Source organism: Homarus americanus, unplaced genomic scaffold (assembly GCF_018991925.1).
Source record: "Homarus americanus isolate GMGI-L3 unplaced genomic scaffold, GMGI_Hamer_2.0 scaffold39155, whole genome shotgun sequence".
Lineage (NCBI taxonomy): Eukaryota > Metazoa > Arthropoda > Malacostraca > Decapoda > Nephropidae > Homarus > Homarus americanus.
The window spans coordinates 13,957,710-13,980,434 of record NW_024737042.1 but is presented as its reverse complement, the minus strand read 5'-3'; the positions used below and the strand labels follow the sequence as shown (position 1 = coordinate 13,980,434).

At 39.8% G+C, this 22,725-nt stretch overlaps 1 protein-coding gene across 2 annotated transcripts in view; it reads right to left on the bottom strand.

Annotated features, from left to right (window-relative positions):
• Positions 1–19,413, bottom strand: part of LOC121872731 (ubiquitin-conjugating enzyme E2 Z-like) — a 50,902-nt gene extending 31,489 nt beyond the window's left edge. For both annotated transcript variants that reach the window (XM_042375755.1, XM_042375754.1), the window contains exons 1-4: positions 19,247–19,413; positions 8,524–9,354; positions 6,622–6,882; positions 6,048–6,159 (exon numbers count right to left, since the gene is read on the bottom strand). In XM_042375755.1, the coding sequence (XP_042231689.1) occupies positions 6,048–6,159; positions 6,622–6,882; positions 8,524–9,335 (1,185 nt within the window). In that variant the 5' untranslated portion in view covers positions 9,336–9,354; positions 19,247–19,413. The remainder of the gene's footprint in view (positions 1–6,047; positions 6,160–6,621; positions 6,883–8,523; positions 9,355–19,246) is intronic.
• Positions 19,414–22,725: the final 3,312 nt, after the last annotated feature.

The window sequence follows — 22,725 nt, the reverse complement described above, 5'->3', positions numbered from 1 at the left end:
TTGAGCAAAATACATGACATTTATATTAAAATTATTCACTGTTTTACAAGGATTCCAGCAACGCTGGGCAGATGGGGGAGAGAGAGGGAGGGAGTGAGCGAGCTAGCGAGGGGCCGTGGGGGGAGGGGAGCGCTTTGACAGTTGGCACAGGCCCAGGTCTATTGTGTGTATATTTATCAGTTCTTAAGTGACTAAGCTTCTCTCTTATAAAAAGCCAGTGAAATGACCTGGGTGAATATAATTTACATTGCTGGGATTCTCTGATTAATTTGAATATAAACATGCTATAATTTGCACTAGACATAACAATTTTAGTACCGTAATCAAATTAGTACATGTACACTCCAGATTTGCACTTAGGTCATTTATTTCTGTTACGTTTCTTTTAGTATGGTGTGTGCAAGTCCATATCCTCACTATCATTATCACTATCACTGACTTGGGTCGGCTGTGGTGGGTGGCTGGTGAAGAACTCGGTAATGTTTTAATGACTGGGCGACCTTGTGCGCACCCTGCTCGCGCCGCTCTCCGCATAAAAGGGTACACACACACCGCGGAAAGTGAGCATTCCGTGTTCGGCAGGGTACCGTGTAAACGCGTAAAGTGGGACCGCGTAAAGCGAGGGTTGACTGTATAAACGTCATATATTTTGCTCAATAGATAAAAAATTTTGTACATTAGTGCACAGTACTGTAGTACATTTTATAAAAAAGTTTTTCAACTGTATTTTTGGGTAGATTTACATAGATTTCTTCATTTATTTTCACCCATTTACATGCACATACCATATTAAAAGAAATGTAATAGAAATAAATGACCTTAGTGCAAAGCTGGAGTGCATATGCACTAATTTGATTACGGTACTAAAATTGTTTTGTCTAGTGCAAATTATAGCATGTTTATATTCAAATTAATCAGTATGTTATAAGAATCCCAGCAATGTTAATTATATTCACCCAGGTCATTTCACTGGCTTTTTATAAGAGAGAAGCTTAGTCACTTGAAAACTGATAAATATACACGCGTTAGACCTGGGCCTGTGCCAACTGTCAAACGTACTACCTCCCCTCCCCCCACACCCCCTCGCTCGCTCCCTCCCTCCCTCTCCCCCATCTGCTTGGCGTTGCTGGAATCCTTGTAAAACAGTGGATAATTTTAATATAAACGTCATGTATTTTGCACAAGAGATAAAAATTAATCACCTGTATCACATTACAGTAGTGATTTAAGAGTAAAAGTGTATATGAACGTTAGGGGGCAGGGAAAAAACACTTTTATTTGAGTTGCAGGCTGCACTTTTCAGGCATCGTTTGTATGGCTGTAACAAACACCTGTGCAAAATTTCATGCCATTTCATGCATACTTACCCTGCCACATCGCGAACGACTTTTTGTCAACTTTTAGTGTATACCAAAAATTAGGTGTCATTTAATGTTTTCCAGGATAATGATAAATTTTACATGGGTGACATCGATTTAATTCACATGTTATTTTACAGGTACACCGTATAGAAAATCATTACAAGTTCATATTGAAATTCTTTTTTGTGCGGAACCTTGGCATCATTTTCCTAGACAATAATCTTTGCCTAATATATCCATCTCTCGATTCGTATCCCGTCACTTCAGTGCAAGCTTCAGTCATCACTTTTATGCCTCTCTCGACCGCCTGAGTGCTGTTTGGCCACTTGGGCACCACTAATGGTGTCTCAAGAATGTCATTAACCTGTAGATTTGACAGAGAAGCAATGTAAGGAGGCTCAGTCTTGAGTTCATTCCTCCAGTTAATCATGGAATGATAGTTTTTTGCTTGCCACTTTAGTTTCGGAGTCACCACCTTTCTCATGTTGACTACAGGAGGCACATCCTCATTCCCATCTCCATCTTTACCCTCCTCATCAGTATAGTTTAACAAATTCTCGTCAACAGCAGCATCAGAATCTTCCTCCTCCTCTTCAGATCTGCCAGTGCATTCTTCCTTTTGCTGATTCTCCTCTCTAATTTTTCTTATCATTGAGACAGCTTTTTCTCTAACAGTCATGTCCTCATCTGCACACATACCAAGAAGAAGTTCATCTGTGTGGGCGAAGTATGCATTTCTCTGGACAGCCTTCTTCACTATCGTCTCCTCCTCACTATTCAGGTGTTTCATATATAGCAGGGACTGGAATACGTTCCTTGAGCCGTGTGTTACGTAAGGGTGTATCTTGATGTAAAACCACATTGGAGCACTGAACTTTATTATTGTAATGACAATTCTTTTCAACTCATGGCTGGGTCTTGATGTTGCTACATACAGCCTGAGGATTCTACTCCATAAGGTGTTCCACCTTGACACACAGGGAGGACCTGGCTCAATAGCAGCCAAGTCATCTTCAACAACACCTGTGATAACTCCTTTACAAATCCTATACAGGTATTTCTGATCCCAGGACAGATCTTTCTCCACTTCATCATTAAACACAGGGAAATCAGGGAAACTGACTGGCTGGAAGGCGACAACTGGAAGCTCAGACAAAGACTCCTTGATCTGCTTTCCAATGGGACCACGCCAATGCTCAGGACCACTTGGTTTACCATCATAGTGATAAAAAACTGCGCGGAAAGGCAGCTCATTTCCGTGAAGCTGACATATGAAATAATGGAGCGGGTGACCAAGTAACATTTCAAGATGATGAATGACTCCATTTTCTGATCCTACATTTACATTGGTTCCATCACAACCAACACACACAATGGGCTGCTGGGTTAGATTTTTCTCCACCAGAAACTCGTGAATAGTTTTGGCAATCTGCTTTCCGTGTCCAGTCTTGGGAGTCACATGTGTGAGATATTCATTGCCAGGCTCAACCATGATGACATAATGATCTTTCACCATCATCCTCGAACTCCATTTCTCGGTCTTCTCATTCTTTATCATCACACGAGTGGCGGTCTTCTTACCATCAAAATAGAGTGACGTCAAATTATCTAAACTAGCCATCTCAATTTCTTGCCTCTTAAATCGGTATTTTTGTCTCGCATCCCGCAGCTTATGTGGTCCAATAACCTGACTCTTGTCATCCTTTGTGATAATGCCATAGTCAGTTAAGGTGGCAGTAGCAATGGCAGCTCCAGCATAATCACTAATCAAGTATCGGTCACAAGCGGCAGCCAGTGTAGGGAGTCTTGTCCGGTTCTGTGAACTGGTGTCTGTCAGAGCCCTTGGATCAGGGACAAAATCAGCATCAGTATTGACGAGAGGAATATCTCTTGAATCATCTGAATTATCCTCAACATAAGGAATATCTCCAGCTACCAGATATCTATGTTTTTGCTCAAGCTGTCTCCTAACTCTGTCCGCATCATGCTTCTCTCTTGCCGTCACTCTGTCCCACATCTTCGTCACTTTCATGTCAACCCCTGCAATCTTCATCTTCCTATCACCTCGTTGGTCAAGGAGAAACTGCACCTCACGTTTGGGAACTTTTATAACACAATTACATGCCAGGTCTCCCCTACATTACAGTACAGTAACACAACATTGAGAAATGAAATGAGAAAAGGCTGATAATCAATATAGACATAGCACCATACTCATCTGCAACAAGACAACTTAAATGAAATAAGAGATATGAAAAAAGTTGATAAACACTGAACAGAACATTGCACCGCCACAGCGGCTGTTTGGCTAGTACTGTAGGTAAATTTAAAAATTTCAGTAGAAAATGCGGCAGACTAAACCTCGACATATCAGCTTCAAATTTGGCATGGAGTCTTAGATATGTATAAGGAACAATGCCTGAAGAGTGCAGCTTTGAGCAAAATTTCACTGCCCCCTAATATATATATATATATATATATATATATATATATATATATATATATATATATATATATATATATATATATATATATATATATATATATATATATATATATATATATATATATTTAATATATACTAATTCACAATATTTTATAATTGTATTCATGTACTGAATATTCTATGTAAAAAATCAATTTTAAATGAATTATTTATAGTGCTTGGACACAAAGAAGGCTATAAATAGCTTTCTTATCTCCCCCTACATCTCTTACCCTCTGTCAGAGAGAAGGTCTTCGCAAATAACTTTTGTTTGTTTATTTTCATTGTTTGTCTAATTTATCATGTTGTATCAAAGTAATATTACTAAAAGTTGTGTAGGTAGCAACCAAACAGGGAGATACTACCACCTGGGAAGATATTGGAAGCATAATGTACAGTACTGTCTAATGGTAGACCCTACTTCCATATGGCATCACGAAAATTGTGACCAAGTCTTAGGTTGCTGATCTATCTTTCTGCCTCATTTACACACAATTGCAGAGTTTCAATTGTTTCTCTTACTTTGACAACACAACTTACATACAGTATACTGTTTCTCACCTTTGATCTTTTTCATTTTTGCATTTATTTATGGTTGGTTATTTAAAATAAGGCCAATTCACTTCAAGTATTGGCATCAATTTTTACCGGCCAGTGTACAGTTGTGTAAACACTAGTGACTCACTTAAGCATCTGTTATTTAACTGGAACTAATGTCGGTGTGAGTAAAATTTTTCCATTTACTTGAAATAGATTTACCGATTTATTTGTTTATTTATTTATTTATAATATACTGTAATATATTAAACACACTGCAAGTATTTTCTTTAATTTATAAACTTGTTTTGCGACAAAGGGAGGCTTCCATTATACCTGGTAGGTGAAGCTGACCTGATACATTTATGGTGATCATTAAGGATCAAACACCAAATCAGATGACCTGACTTCATCTTCATCATTCTCATCCTAAATTTACCACTGTCGGTAGTTTCAAGAATTAACGCAGTCATTTACTGAATATTCTTTGCAAAAAAATAAATTTTAAATTAATTATTTATAGGAGATAAGTATTATGATCAGTAAATATACCGATATGCATTAATGACCACCTCGAACACAAAGACGGGCTAAACATAGCCCAATCTCCCCCTCTTACAGCGGTCACTTTCCCTTTTTTGTCTCGTCACTGGCAAATGGTGGGGGCGGTGCGTGATGATAGCTGTGTTTAGTACCGGGGTATATTGTTCTTTTACGGTATGTTAGACAGGTTTATAATACATTTTTACTATTTTATTATACCGGTAATCTTATTTTTAATCCAGCTTCCCAATCGTAAGTTTCAGTATAAAATAATTAGTGGTAGGACCTTGTGGGTGGTTTACGATGTTTTCCATCACCACTCTTGACACGCTAAACCACAATATTTAAGAGGTAAGAATTTTATACCCGGTACTTAAGACGACCCCTAATTTTGGGCTGAATTTTTAAAGGTTCAAATTCCATCTTATAGGCCGAGATATACGGTACGGTATTTATTAATTTGCCAAGAAGAGCTTCACATCTTAACACATTGTTCACATTTGGAATATAACCCTAACATGCTGTATCTGTGCAATATTTGGGAAGCTGAACTGGTATAAACACACAGTTATATCATTACAGTAACAAGAAGATAGTCTGTGTGAAGGTAAAATTATGCAAATACCGTACTGTACTGCATGAAATATACCCATCAATAACGATGTCCTTCATTACAGAGGGGGAAGAAATAATTGAAGTAGAGAATGAACACAAAGATTAGCTCTGCCTCACGAAGGACCACCCTTTATCCTGTAATCCCTTACCTCATAAATTTACACCTTTCTTAATACTTTTATACTGTATACATGATTGGTTCACATCCTTACCACTTAATTATTCACATTCTCAACCTAATTAACTTAGTCATTACCCTTTAATGGCTCATATCTAAGTGCCTCTCATGTTTAACCCCTCAAAAATGCCATATCTTAACCCACACACCACCTTCACTCAATATACAGTACAGTGCATATTTAACCCCTCAACTTCTTAATCTATAAATCCTCCTACCCTCATCTAGAGCACTACTGTACTTAATCTTACACTAACCATCTCTCCATACAGTACTCCCTTTCTTCTAATCCCTCGACCCGTGAATTCCCTCCAAGAACCACAGTTACCTTTTCATAGCCAGGTTCGTTGTGGTATGGGCGCTCGTTCATGAGACTCTGGAGAGATAACAACACACTGGATAGGTTGGATGCTGGACTCCACGCGGGGCCTGACCAAGTCCTGCGGGTGGAAGGATTAGAGCGTCTTTAGCCTTATGTATTAGTCAGGTTAACTTGGACACACACTCAAAAGGCCTAGGAGTAATTAGCAGTTTATCAGTCAAAATGTGAGGTAAGTGTATTCATGTTCATGCAGGCACGCACAAAAATACACACGGATGCACACACACACACGCTGTACAAATATTTACCAAATACCTATATATAATGTACAGAGACACAGATATAACGACTATATGTCACAAACTACATAAAAATCTTATAAATCTTACTTTCACTTTGATATGTTAATACTGTACCTGTATTAAGTTTGCAACCTTAAAACTCAGAGGAAAACTGCTCTTTCACACACAATATATCCACAAAACAATAAATACAGTGCATTCAGACCAAGGTAACAGATAAACAATGTCTTAGCACAGCTATATCTCTTAGAGGATAAGGAATGAATGCACTCACTTACCCCAAAATGCTAAGGCAAACTTTGCCATTTTTGTATAAATTGGGATTGAATCTAACAGAATCCCCTCCAGTCGTCAATAGTCGTACCCTGGGTGGATGAAGAGGATACTGTGGACCAAACCGGACAAGAAAGTGGAAAAATCCCCCTTCGTATGGTGTGTCGAATGGTCCAATAATAAGGCAGTGGACCTTAAATAGGTTGTCCTCCTCAGGAGCAGCAAATATTCCAGGCAAAGGTTCAGTGAAAATGCTACTGAGATCCCTGAAATTAATGTCCTTAATTATACATCTTATGACAAGACAAAGTCTAGCTATGTTCTCAACACTGGCATAACTGGTGTTTTAATGACTAGACTCTTATTCTTCAAGGTACCCTGTATAGTCCCTTTCACTAGAGCATTTCCAAGTTATGTGCAGTGTGGCAGCACTGTGTTTGTTTACATTTGACAGAAGGAAACTCGCAGTAGTAAACATACTATGGAATCAAAGTAAAACATTATTAAAACAAATATCTTAATTTAATGATTTATGGAATGTTTATATGACGTGCCCCTGTAAACGCACTAGTGAAGGGGGCTGTACATCACTGTACAGGTATATCATTCACTTTCGAAAGTTACAACTACAATCTTCTGATTTTCAACTGGGCTTTCATAGCCGAGTATACTGTGTGCAGGATCATAAACATGATTACAGTGATCCCTCTGTTAACGAACACCTCGGTTAACGAATTACCTTCCAAAAGAATATTCAATTCGGTTAAAGAATTCCTTACGAATTTTTCCCAACATGTTTTCGCCTGCTCACCAGCTGTAGTATTGTCCGCCAATACAGTAATCGGTTTTAGGGCTTAAATTCCTTCCCATTTGAGTAAATATCAAGAAGGTTGCACTATCAATAATTTTCCAAGTCTTATATGAAAATTTTTAGTCATTTTAATAATTATTTAACATAATTGAAGTACAGGGAACTATAGTAGTTTTTAGAGTGCCAAACATCCACTTGACTCACCCAGAATGGCATCAGTTTGTGTCTCTGCTCAGTGGAGGAAGCATCTTGCTTGAGACTCTCTTGAACATAAATTATTATTAAGTTTTTACAGTACAATTAATGGTCATTCTGAAATTTATTTTACATATTGACAATATATAATGCAGTGCGGTGTTGATTTAAAGAAAATAATCTTGAATTACACCAAGTGAACTTAAAATTTTATGGGTGAAATGGCGGCATGAAGCATGGGGTGACTTCTCTTCCACCCCCACTTCCTTCTCTTCTCCCTTCTCCACCCCACTTCTAATTCCCATCATCATCATCATCATCAACCAGGAGCCTTCTACATGCACACCTCAAAGTAAGTGTACTTTACTGCATTTATTTTTAATTTGTATGTAATTTTCGGTGAGCTGGAACCAATTACCCAATATCCCATTGAAATAATGGTTTCGGTTAACGAAATTTTCGGTTAACGAATGACCTTCTGGAACGAATTGTGTTCGTTAACCGAAGGACCACTGTAGTTAGTGCACTTGGTCTTCAGTGAGTGTCCATCAGGCAAATGAGTTTCTTGGCTGAATTTTTAAGCCACCTGCCTCGATGGACAACAACAATGCTGTACAGTATGTACTGTATATATATATTTATTTTTTTTAAATGTCTGGCGCAAGTAATGAATTAGAAATTCCAAGTTATAAGAATAGGAATAAAACAGAACAATTCTCATATAATTACGAATATTCTAAAAACAAACTTTACACAGACTATACTGTACTAGACACTAATCCACTTAGTACCATACAGTATAGGTATTGACACATGTTATTTTCTAACTTCTAATATTATAAAAAATGCTGCTAATGTATGAAGTTCAATACTATACAATTTAACACTCGTAACAACTCACTTTTTCACACGCCCAGCACAAAGGTTCCCAGGAGGTCCTGCACGATCCCAATCTGGAGAGGCCAATGGGTCATATCGCCAACTTCCTGAAGAAGTACTGGGCAAGTAGAAGGAATCCAGGTCTAATGGAGCATTGGGAGGAGACTGTGGGTTGGGTACCACTAGTGAGGGGGACAGTTGAGATAATACATTTGAAGGGGTTCCTAGAAATGATGAACCTAAAGTAACAGAGGTAGGCTGTGAATTTTGTGATGTTTGTAATTCAGTGGGTGGAGACTGTGATGATGGTACGTGCTCCACTGCAAACAGTGTTTGTGTGAGGGAATCGATTGTTGAGGATTGTGAGTGTGGTAAAACTATTGGGGGGGTCCAAACAGATGAGGGTGAAGACCCTCCTGGAGGTGAACTTGAGGAAAGATACTCTGATGTGGGCGACTGTGAGGGAGGACAGTCTGCTACTGGTGGAGACTGTGAGGTGGACCACACTGTTAATGAGCCAGAAGAGGTGATCACTGTAAGTGGTGCTTGTGATGCAGCGATAGACTGTGAGGGAAGGATTCCATCTGGGAGTGACTGTGAGGGAAGGATTCCATCTGGGAGTGACTGTGAAGGAAGGATTCCATCTGGGAGTGACTGTGAGGGAAGGATTCCATCTGGGAGTGACTGTGAAGGAAGGATTCCATCTGGGAGTGATTGTGAGGGAAGGATTCCATCTGGGAGTGACTGTGAGGAGTGAACCGCATTTGAGATAGCCTCAAGGAGTGGGAAGATGGAGGTAGAATCTGCTTCAGCCACTGTACTCTGGGGCTCCATTTTAAATGGATTTAAAATCCTGTGGGGGAAAAAAAAATTCAACGTCAGTGACTTATGAAAAAATACAATTGACTTACTCATCAGCATGTTACATAAACTTGAACATTGTTCACAGTTGAAAGATGGTAGTGAGGGAAACACGACTAAGAGATGGACCAGACAAACACAGACAGCATTGTGTACAGTATACCCTGCAGATCCTGTGACAAGACATAACATAGCGCAGGCATGGGCAGCCTTTCCTCAGTCATGGGCTGCATTATGATTTAGGTATTTTTCTGCGGGCCAACCCACCAAATCCTACCTAACCCAAAAGTAATGTTAATATTGTATTAGCACACATAGTGAAGCAATTTATCGTCACGTCACCTTACGATATTTTCAGTTTACAATCAGTTTTGTTCCCATTTATGAAACAATTCCATCATAATAATTTTTAAAGTACTGTAGTACAGTATGTTAATGTTTCTTTGCATTTAACAGGAGAAGAGCAAAGCAGTCTGTGAATACAGTAGGTCTTCGCTTAACCTCGTGGTTGCGTTCCTGAAAACCACGAAGTTATCGGAAACAATGTTAACGGAATCAATTTTCTCCCATAAGAAATAGGTAAAATACGGGAATTACGTTCCCCAGCCTCCCTTTGCCCCATAAAATACATTACATATACATAAATCCAATGGAATTTTTATAGAAAATAGTATATATTATCCACCCAAAAATATAAATAAACTAAATCATTTTGCATTGTACTCACTCATGGGCGGAGGTGGAGCGAGTGTGTGGTGGGTAGTGGAGAGGAGGAGGGCGGGAGAGGAGTAGGGTGGTGAGTCACTGAGACCCGGGGGGTGGCTCCTCCTCCCACTCTGACTGAGATTCCTCCTCGCTTGCAGGCTATGAAGCCATTTCAAATGGTTACAGTCCAGTATTTAGAGCTAAAACACTTAAACACGCACGAGCACTCTCTCCGCGAGAGAGCGTAGCGAGCCAAGATGAGATTGGGTGATGCGCCGTAGAAAGTAGTCCATGACGATGTTATACCGAACTGGCGGGACAGTGTCCGAATCATGGGTATCTAAAGAGTAGCGACTTTATAACGAAACAACGTTGTCGGGGGCAACGTTAAACGAGGACTTACTGTACAGTACATTGATTTTTCCTACAGTTACAGCATATTTCTTACTTATGAAACACACCCACCAGAATAATGCCAATATTAATCTTGGCATATGAAGAACTACAATGAAACAACCTATCAGCTCATCTCAGTATAGGTATTCCTGAGCATGCTGATTCCAAATCTATGGTTCACGATTCCATTGCGGGGTAATTAGTGGCAGTGGTGGGCACAGCTAAACGAAAAGTTAGCTTCGCTAACCACTAATCCGCTAACTAAAAAGTTAACTTCGCTAACGCTAAACCGTTAAACAGCTAAAAAAAATAAGCGTAAGCTAACACTAACCGCTAACTTTTATTATATGAATTTCGCTTCGGTTTGTTTGTTTTTTGGCTCTAAAACCCTTATAAACAGACCTGGAGAGCTGAAATTTTCATATGTTGTTTTGTAGCTTAGACATAGAGCTTTCCAAAAAGGTATAGCATGCCAAGATCAGATAATGATCAAGGTGTACACAAATAATTAAATGAACAAATGAAATTAAACATTAGTTTACATTCGTTTCAACATACACTTTACAGTAAAAGTCCAAAAATCAGGATGCCAGAAATCCGGACCACTCGAGAATCCGGACTTTTCGAAAACCCAATTTTTTTTTTTTAGCTGGCTTTTGTGTGTATGTGCGCATGCGTGAGCACCACAGCTGCACAGCGACAACAAGCGACCACGCGCGGTCGCCACTTTAAAACGAGCAATCAAACTGTGACAACGTATGTAATTTTGAGTCCTACTCTTTCCATTTACAGAGTACTGTACAAGCCCATAATAATGGTTCCTAAAGTAGATAAACTTCGTTGTGTGAAAAGAAAGAAGAACACGTTGAAATTGAGTGACAAACTTGAAATAATTAAGAACATAGAACGTGGTGTGAGAAGTACTGTTCTAATGGAAACATATGACATTGGAAAGTCGATAATTTATAATATAAAAAGGCAAAGAATAAGATTCTAGAATTCACAGCTTTTTCTTTAAAACTGCTCGTTTTGATAAATGAAGCATGCTATATTTGCTAATGAATAAACTATCAAAATGTACCTGTTCATCTCTTCTTTATTCCTCCTTAAATTTGAATTTTAAAAGTACTGCCTGAGAATCCGGAGAATCCGGACCGACCCAATCCCCAAGCAGTCCGGATTTTTGGACTTCTACTGTATAATCTTTATTTACTGTACGAAAAGACAGAAAGTATAAAACGAATCCAAAAACTATAGTACTGTATAGCATAGGTAGCAAATAGCATCATGCCAAGATCAGATGATGATCAACTTATCAAGGTGTACACTGTACACAATTTCACAAATAATTAATTTGCATTCTCATACAACCTATCGGCCTTATTCTTTATTCATGTAAATATGCAATACCACCACATACACATACCACATTATACCAGTCATAATACCAGTGCATTTTTATATAACTTATTGTTGGTCTTAGTCATTCATGTAAATAAACAGAAAACTCTAAACTTTAATGAAAAGTAAGTTTTAAGAAAAATTTGTTTGGCGCACACCTTGGATGACATCCTGGTTATGAACTTATGCAGTACTTAGCATAACCAAATATATTGACACAAAAAAATCCTAATTAAATTAACAAATAAATGAGAAATGAAATTATACATTAGTTTAGAATTACACTCTATGATTCTTTCAACATACACTGACAGTCTTTATTTACTGTAAAAAAAAAAGTACTATTAAACTTTAATAATCGAAAAATTTCATTTACTCCGGCTGCAGTGGCTGGGCCTTCTCCATCGCCTCGACGTGATGCTGGTTGTCCTTCATAAACATCAGCCCCTCAAAGTTGCCATCTGACAGAGTGGTCTTGGCCCTCAAGATATCTTTGCACGTACTAACACGCAGTCAGCCAAGAGTGCCTGACTGGCGGTTGGAGACACGCGTCGCGGCGTCACACGCTTACAACAAACATGAACAAACATGTATAAAAATTTTTAGCGGACTTAGAGTGAGTGGAACTAAATTTAGCGGAAGCTAATTGGGTCCGCTAATGGTTTCCAAAGTTAGCGAAAACGCTAATCCGCTAACGAGAAAGTTAGCTTCGCTAATTAGCGGTTAGCAGATTAGCGGAACCGTGCCCACCACTGATTAGTGGTTGTAATGATGCTTGGAAGATTTTAATTATTTTATTTCAATGCTAATTACTCACCAACTGTGGGTTTCCAAGGTGCGACTTAGGAGTTTTTGTGTTATTCTGGAATACTTAATTAGTTAAACCCTGCGTGATCACCGCCCATGATCCTACTTGAACTTACCCAACCTTAGTCAATTCCCAAGTGACCCACTGCCACATTGCAGCTAATCCAACAAACAGTCTTCGCAGAAGTTGGCCTGTAAACTCACTAGTTAAAATGTTTATATTGTTGACTATATATACAGTACTTATTTCACTGTTACATTCTTGTACAGTTGGTCCTCATATTACGCGGTTAATGTAACCCGGAGGGTACCGCGGAAAGTGAGAAACGCGTAAAGTGAATAACATAACATATGGGATTAATTGAAATGGAGTCCGGGCCGATCCCCAAACTCCACTTTTTGACGACACACAACTATGTTGTAGTAAAAATATTATCTTAACTTTATGATGGCATGCACACACAATTAATAATTAAGAGAAATATCAATAATATTAGGTTTTTTAACACTTACATTAGTAGAAAAGATGGCTGGGCACACGGGGATGGGCGGTTGGTTCCGAGGCAGAGGGCAGATTATTGGCCCTCACCTGTATCACTTGTATCAATTGTATCACTATCCACCACAGAGGCTTGCAGGGCCTCTTTGTCAAACCCCCCAAAGTTCATATAAGTCCATATCCTCACTATAATTATCACTATCACTGACTTGGGCCGGCTGTAGTGGGTGGCGGGTGAAGAACTGGTCATGTTTTGATGACTGGGCGACCTTGTGCGCACCATTTTCGCGCCTCTTACACAACATGGCGGATGGCGGGAGGTTTGGATCCAAAAATGGCGCGGCTTGCCAGCCGCTCTCCGCGTAATGGGGTTCACGACCGCGGAATGTGAAAATGTTAGGTTCTGGCAAGGCACCGCGTTAACGGTGAAACGCGGAATGCGGGACCGCGTAATATGAGGACCAACTGTAGTTACTTACTCTTAGGTGATGAAACAGTACTGTAATGAATTGTGTGTGAAGATTATTCTTTTAATAAATATTGCTTCACTCACCATAAACTGGCTACATTTACCTGAACCGCAGGCCACATTAAATAGAATTTTTCAATCACTCCACAGGCCGCACAAACACATGGTCTGGGCTGCGGGCTGCCCATGGCTGCTATAGAGAGACAAGCAGAAGTCTAAAGGTGAGACTCCGAGAGCACCGAGCAGACCTCAGACACCACAGGACAACCAGCACCTTTGTCAATCACATACACACAGATGAGAAGGTGCCCATGTCTTATACAAGGGCAAGAACAAGACCAGTAAAGCCCTGGAAGCAGCTTACATCATGTTGTATCCGAACATCAACACTAAAGCAGGCTGGGTGACCTGGTCGCACACCGTGGCTCAGATGGCGGCACGTGATTGGTGGAGAGAACGGACAAAACTGACACCAAATGACCAATGGGGAGTCGTGATATAGCCCTGCCAACCACCGCGGTACATATCTATGTTTATTAATTCTTTTGAAAAAGTCTCTTAGTCGTGTTTCTTTCACTACCACACTACCTTACATAAACTTACGCCTAATTACAATAAACAGTAGAACTAACCCAAGTCATAAATATTAAGTATAGGTGTACAGCAATAAACTATAGTACCAGTATCCTCAACAAATGCTGTACTGAATATAAAAAATTTTTAGTCAGTCAATACCTACTGCATAACAAAACAAAAATACAATATCAATTATTGATTAAAGTACTGTACAGTATACTGTACTGTATGTAAACTAGACACAGTAAACCCCATTACATTTAACTAACTGAATTAAGCCACTTTATTCCCACTGTTCAACACACCTCTCCTGCAGTCACGGTTGGGCCTCTTTCACATGCCTGTTTTTTGTCGCATCAATAAAAAATCAATGGAGTTTTATGGGACTTTTCACACGGACATATGACATGTTGACCAAACGCTTGTACAGTTCAGTACTTCCAAAATGGGACATAAGAATACTCCCAGCATTTTAGAATTCTTCATGGGGCAATAGAGGATTTCAGACGAACGTTTGTTTGTCATCTGTTTGTTTACAACCAACCCGCTTAGTCCAAGCGTACTCTCACGTCCACCAAAAAATTAAAATTACACCATGACGCTTCAACAAAGTTACTTTCATTGGTACCAGATACCAAAATAAGTAGATTCTGTTTAATATGGCAGGGAGTCTGGCACCTTCCTGCTAGCAAGTTAGGGTTAACAAGTACTGTACATTAATGCTGCCAATGATTCTAGCAAGAACACACTGCTTTTCCACCATAATTTTTGTTGTTAATGGACGAGTTGACGTTTCTGGGTAAACACAAGAAATACACTCTGCCACGTTCGTAGAGTGATACGGTATACAGTACAGTATAGTCTCCATTTACGCGGTCAATTGAACCCGTGGAGGTCCGAGTAAAACGAGAAACGCGTAAACGAAATAACAGAACATATGGGATTAATTGAAATAGAGACTGGGCCGACTCCCAAACTCCACTTTTTCCGACACAATACGTACCTTGTAGTAAAAATAACAACATAATTTTATGATGGTATTGACACACATAATATCTAAATAAAAAACTACACTACTGTACAAATAAAGGTGTTGGTAGAAGAGATGGGTCGGCATACGGGAATGGCGGCTGGTTTCGAGGCAGAGGGCAGATTAGTTGCCCTCCGGTGAATCACTATCACTATTCACAAAGGTTTGCAGGGCCTCCCTGACAAACTCCTCAAAGTCCATATCGTCACTGTCACTATCACTAACTTGGGCTGGCTGTGGTTGTGGTGGGTTACGGGCGAGACTAGCATTGATGTTGTCGTGATACATCTGGACATACGGCTCCATAATTTTCGACAGAAGGTTATTAGACACTTCATGCCGACGCTTGACTGTGTCTTTGTCAAGGATGAGATTGATTTTCTCCCCCAACTCAATGACTTCCTTCACATAATCATGGCTTGGTCCAGGTTCAAGGTTTTTCTAGGGTGGTGGGGGTCCAGCGGAAGCCATTGTGAGGGGAATAGCAGGCACAAGAGAGAACTGTATACGCGGAGAACTGAGAACAATGAGAGTGGCCCAGCTAGGTCAGCGACTCCTTCCTTCTGGTGGCAGGGCACGTCATGTTACATTAAACCAATCACAGCTAGCGGCAGAGGGAGGTAAGGATGCGTGACCCAATCACAGTCCGATACGTCATATGACGTCAGCGATAACGTAAGAGCGACCTAATGCGCACCCCTCACCGCGCCGCTTCACACGTATGGTAAAGAATGGACCACGAGTAAAAAATGGCGCGGCGCGTCTGGACCTCTCCAGCAGCTCGCCACGTAAATGATGAAATTTTCCACGTAATTCAAACATTTCATTCTGGCAAGGCACCGCGTAAATGACCAAACGCGTAAACAAAATCCGCGTAAATCAATACTGTACTGTATATAATTTGTAATAAAAGTTAAAAGTCCTGCTACAATAGTCGAGATAAGTTTATTTCTCTAGAAACAGAGCCGCCATTTGCAATGACGTCATAACTTACCCTGTAGACGATGCTTTCTGTCAAACTCACAGCTGCAGTCGTAGGTGTACAAAGGGTGGCCTCTTTAGACCCCAAATGCCATGTTCAGGTAAGTTTTAAGGGTGTTTTTTTATGGTCTAAGTCATGGACATTTCGTAAGTGAAGATATGTGCAGTGAAGAGCTGCTTCAAATATAGGTTTGATGGATATATGAACGATAGGGGTTGGGTGTAAATGGGACTGCCCAGTATGGGCCAACAGACCCGCTGCAGTTTCCTCCATTCTTATGTTCTTATGGACATTAAAAACTCCCATGTTCACACCAGCTCAGCTACCATGTATTCTTACCTGGTACACTTTCTCCTTTTTTTTGTGCATTTACAGAGTACATCAGTACTAGATGGAGATACGAGTTAATTTAAAGTAATGACATTGTCTGGACTTTGTTTGGAGAATGCCTGATGCTAGGTAAACACGACAACATAGTGCTGTTATTGTTTTGAAGATTCACTAATGAACCACCGGGATATATCATCATTTATATTAATTGATGGGTAATATTTTATTTTAACTACCATAAGTATTTGGATGCTTAGATTCCAGATAGGCTATATTGGGTAAATTTTAAGTTTTGGTCATGCCTGTACTTAGACATGCAGACTGGTTTTTTTTCTGGTGGTTTGCGATGTGTTATGAACGATTTAGACCTTCATTTTTATCGGAAATCACTAGTTTTGAGTTACTACCCTCCCTTACCGATGTATGATAAGTTAACCTTATAACTAATCATAACCTAACCTATGACCTGTATTTTCTTATGTGACCGAAAAATGTTTTGCGACAGAAATCCCATAGAGATAACGTGTCTTATTGTTTGAAGTATTTAATCCCATAGTTAGAATCTTAAGGTTCCCCAGATGACCAAAACAAAAATAATACCAATATTGTTTGGAATGTTTATACTATGAAATTTGTAGTCGGGGCAGCTAATATCCATTGAATGAATTAGTTAATGTGCTTAGTAATATTTATATATTCAAAATAGTATTACTGTGTTGCACAGTAAAGCACAATTAATTATCTAATAATATTTATTTACAGAGTCGATCAGTCAAGACGGTTGGACAACTACTTCCAGGGTTCATCAAGGCAGATGAAAGAAATTTACCAAAAGTAGATGTCTTTATGATTGTAGAGTATTATCAAGAACTCGGCCATCCAGCTACGAAGCGCGTTAAATTACAGCTGTCATCTGATCATCTCAAGCCCATCCTCTGGTCATGGTTGTCCCTAGTCTTTCCACAACATTAAATACAGACATCAGTGACGAAAACTTAAATTTTCCAGACATGAAATAGAAAACAGTAATGAAAACTTCCATTTTGGAGTTACAGGTCTTTTGTATCTTTTTGGCACCCAGCAAGTAAATACACACGATGAATACTTGAGCAGTAATTTATTTTACCTAAAAATAAGGTATGTCTGTTTATATCAACATTGTATATGACCACAATTTCTGTATTTCTGCTGGTAGCAACACATACGCCACAGCTGGCTGTCTCCCGCAGGGCGGCTCGACACAACCTGTGACGTCACAACCATTCACAGCTTTTCGCAGTCACATGACATTTTAGCAACTTTAATCCTTCTTTATTACACTTTTTGGCCCAATTTATTAAAAAATATAGTTTCCATAGTAAAATTAAGCGTTTTCTTTCCCCATTGACCTGTCATCTTATGAAAAAATTCCAACCCTCAACTCATCCATAGCTAGTGACTGTTCTCTTTTGGGGAAGTGTTTATTTTTTAGAATTTAAATAAGGATAAGTTAAATACTGACAATATTATATACCGGTAACCACTCAGAAGGTAGGTTAAATAAGGATAAGTTAAATACAGACAATATTATATAACCACTCAGGGGGTGGGGGTAGGTTAAATAAGGATAAGTTAAATACTGACATTATATAAGAACTCGGGGGTCGGAAACGCCCCACCCAAGGGAGTTAGGTCAGGTTATGTCAAATAAGGTTTAGGTGAGGTCAAATAAGGTTTAAGTTAAATACTGAATACATTACATATCCACTCAAGGGGGAGGGGGGGGGTAGGTTAGTGTTACTTTTGTGTACATAAAAGCAGAAAAAAAAATTTTCCTGCATAAATTTTGCTGTTTTATTTACTGAAGGATGTTGATTTCTCCAGAAAAGCTGAAAAAAATAATGTTTGACCATAATTAGAAAAACGTTGTTTCTTTTTTTTCCCCAAAAAATCTATCTCCAATAAAAAAGCAGCAAAATTCATGCAGGAAAAAAATTTACTGGCAAAATCGCTCACAGCACTTGAGTAAACGTTTACCCATGCTAGGTGGGTTTCTTTGGTTGGTTAGGTCAGGTTCGATTAGGTTTTAGTAAATGTTATTTCTTGAAATACTTACTATGATGATATGAACATCTGTGGAAAAAATTAACAAAATCGAACAGCTCCTTCTGGTGGTTGTGGTGTTCTCATACTTTACCAAACCTGTAAACGATCCTAAACCATAAGCCATTGTCTGAATATGTGCCTAAATCACATGCCGGTGTTTGTAGAATAATTACCCAATAAGTAAGTATACAATAACCAGGTTAGGTTAGGTTCTCATACTTATGTTTTTAATTCCACATTTTGCCTCTGCTTCCAAACCCTTCTGGTGGGGGTCAAGATTAACAAGGTAGGAAAGTCGTAACTTAATTACACATTTTCCCAAACTTTCATTAAAACTACTGAATCATTAGTGAATGTTTGTAGAATAATTGCTTAAAATATCCCTAAACAAGACTATCAAGGACAATGGAGGAATCCTACAAAAGCCACTAGCCTCCTCCTCCAATCTCTAGTTTGGATGACTGAAGTGACTTAATCCCATCATTAATACACAACAAAAAAAGACCCAAACTCTATATCAAAGTTTCATATCACATGTAAGGAAAATTAGTACAGGTTTAAGGTATACATCATGACCCACACCCTGGACACTCTAGTTACTCACCCCCCTCCGAGATGTGGAGAGTAATTAATCTGTCGTCTCTTAATTGTGTATATGGAACAATAAATCACCGTTCATGCACATAGATATATAAGACAAGAAGTTGACACAGTGTTGGTGGATGTATACAACCCGTCCATGGTCCAGGTCGTCCCTCAACACACAGTCATCGTTTGACGGCCCACAACACAGGGAGGACAACTACATAATTATCTACTCTAATTAGTCCTTAAAATCGTCTAAGAAACAAAGAAGTTAATATTGGATCTGAATTTATACTTGAGGTTATGAATAAAATAGTATAAGTAGTTATTTAAATCATCCAAGAGTAAATTAAAACCGTCTATTAATTTTCCCCCATTTGATTATTTAATGTTTATTTTATAATGTACACTAAATTATTACCATCCAGATGTAACACCAACAACAGCTCAAGATTTACTTTCATACAAACAATAAATAAATAAATGGACTCAACCTACGAACTTGCTGGAAACATTCCTCTGTTATCATGTTTGTATGTTAAATAATTCATACCTACTATGATTTTTATATACATAGGACGATTTTAAGATGTAGGATACCGTTTATTCATTACAATTATCTGTGCTTGACCCTCATGACTATACTTCATGAAGGGATGTGCGCCGCCATTATCGTACATCCATGAGGAAAACAACACAATGTTGCCATACACTTGTCCCCAGTTATGGCTCAGCTAAAACATGACAATCTCCTCTACGTTTACACAGACACGTACAAATATATCTTATCTTTCTCTCACGTAGATTTCAAAACGTATTTCTTCTTGAATCATTGGTTGCAACGACGTACCAAACAAACTCACACAAAAAAGTAGGTGTAGGAATTTAAGATGAAGTAAAATGGTTCCATGACAAAACCCCAACGGACTTTTACTTTTTTTTTTTACTTTTATCCTCTTCGCCACTGATCGGCTTGTTAGCCGCTTGGGCGATCGGTCACGTCTCTTTTCATTTATATTCTTCACCAAAAGATCGGCTCGCTAGCCGCCCGGGCGATCGGTCACGTCTCTGTCACGCACTGTTGGCAAATACTGGGCATGCACCGGCTCCTGAATGTACCTGAACCCGCTCCAGTGTTGGTCAAGTCTTCTCTTGAAAGAGCTCACACTCGGTGCCGTCACAACACTCTCTGGTAGATTGTTCCAAGAGTTTACAACCCTCACTCCGAAAAAGTTTGCCCTCACGGTTTTCTGGACTTGCGGCTTCTTCAATCTTGAGCTGTGACCCCTTGTGGGGCGAGCGTCCGCCAGCTCCAAGTAAGGACACTCAACTGAGTAGTGCCCCCTGAGATGCTTATACACCTCAACTAGGTCCCCCCTTGCCCGTCTGTAGTATAAGCTAGGCAAGTTCAGGCGCTCCAATCTCTCAGGGTAGCTGAGGTGCCGAAGTGCAGGCACCAGTTTGGTGGCCCTCCTTTGAACATTTTCAACCAACTGACAGTCCCTAGCATATCTCGGGGACCAGATGGGGTGACAGTACTCCAGATGGGGAAGCACTTCACTCCTGAAGATCGTTACGAGGGACGGACCGTCTAGATATCTGAACGACCTTCTTATAAGACCCAATAATTTATTTGCCTGATTTACCTTCTTCTCACAATGGCCCGAGAACTTCAGCTCATTGTCAACATACACACCTAGGTCCTTCTCACACACAGTCTCAACTAGTACATTTTCTTCATCCCGTTGGGACATATGATACGCCTCCTTACCGTTGGTACGCCCCAGGTGCATCCTCTTACACTTCGTGACATTGAATCAACATACAGTAATATAAGTACAAACTGTTTGAGGAAATTTTGTGGGAGGCCATCATTCATCACCTGACAGAACACAGACTCTTCAACGCATTTAAATGTGGTTTCACTTTCACGGAGATAAATTCTGGACTGACACATCTCCTTACATTTCAAGAAGAATAACAAAATATAATAATATATGAACCAAAGTTTACCAGTGGATGTGTTATACTGTACATGATATTCTCTACGGCGTTTGATGATGTTCCACATGCAGCGTCCTGAAGATTGAGGCGTAATGGCATGACGCGCAAAACATCAGGATGGTGTTAAGTAGTGGATTAAGGGGAGGGAAAATAAATGGGCATATACACAGATCATCAACCTGGAGAAAAGTTCCCAGTCAAGTACTAAAAACATCCTTCCTGGGACCAAAAATTTTCTTTCTTTCACTTTTATCCTCTTCGCCACTGATCGGCTTGTTAGCCGCTTGGGCGATCGGTCACGTCTCTTTTCATTTATATTCTTCACCAAAAGATCGGCTCGCTAGCCGCCCGGGCGATCGGTCACGTCTCTGTCACGCACTGTTGGCAAATACTGGGCATGCACCGGCTCCTGAATGTACCTGAACCCGCTCCAGTGTTGGTCAAGTCTTGTCTTGAAAGAGCTCACACTCGGTGCCGTCACAACACTCTCTGGTAGATTGTTCCAAGAGTTTACAACCCTCACTCCGAAAAAGTTTGCCCTCACGGTTTTCTGGACTTGCGGCTTCTTCAATCTTGAGCTGTGACCCCTTGTGGGGCGAGCGTCCGCCAGCTCCAAGTAAGGACACTCAAATGAGTAGTGCCCCTAAGATGCTTATACACCTCAACTAGGTCCCCCCTTGCCCGTCTGTAGTATAAGCTAGGCAAGTTCAGGCGCTCCAATCTCTCAGGGTAGCTGAGGTGCCGAAGTGCAGGCACCAGCCTGGTGGCCCTCCTTTGAACATTTTCAACCAACTGACAGTCCCTAGCATATCTCGGGGACCAGATGGGGTGACAGTACTCCAGATGGGGAAGCACTTCACTCCTGAAGATCGTTACGAGGGACGGACCGTCTAGATATCTGAACGACCTTCTTATAAGACCCAATAATCTATTTGCCTGATTTACCTTCTTCTCACAATGGCCCGAGAATTTCAGCTCATTGTCAACATACACACGTAGGTCCTTCTCACACACAGTCTCAACTAGTGCAGTTTCTTCATCCCGTTGGGACATATGATACGCCTCCTTGAGCTACATAAACGATGTAGGTGAAAATACCTCGAACCACATGTGGGAAAGAAGTAAGTCCGTAAAACACTGCATAAAGCGCAAAATGAGCTGCATGAATTTTTCAAAAGATGAGTCACAATAACTCACACCAATCTAATTTGTAGGTAATACTTCCATAACACCTGTAAAAAAGGAGAAAGAACTAGGTGTTGCGATAGACCAATCACCAAAAGCTGTGTAAATGATAGGAATTATTAATCGTGCCTTACACTACCTTTCATTAAAACGGTAGGAATATTCGGTTCACCTGAAGCCTCGACCACCTCCTGGTTATTTAAAATGATGAAGTCATTTAAATTTCTCGACTCTTTTCGATTCATAGTCTACATACTGTAATAAAACTAGTCTGTTAGAAGGCTGGCTGAAAATCCGATTCTGTGTATA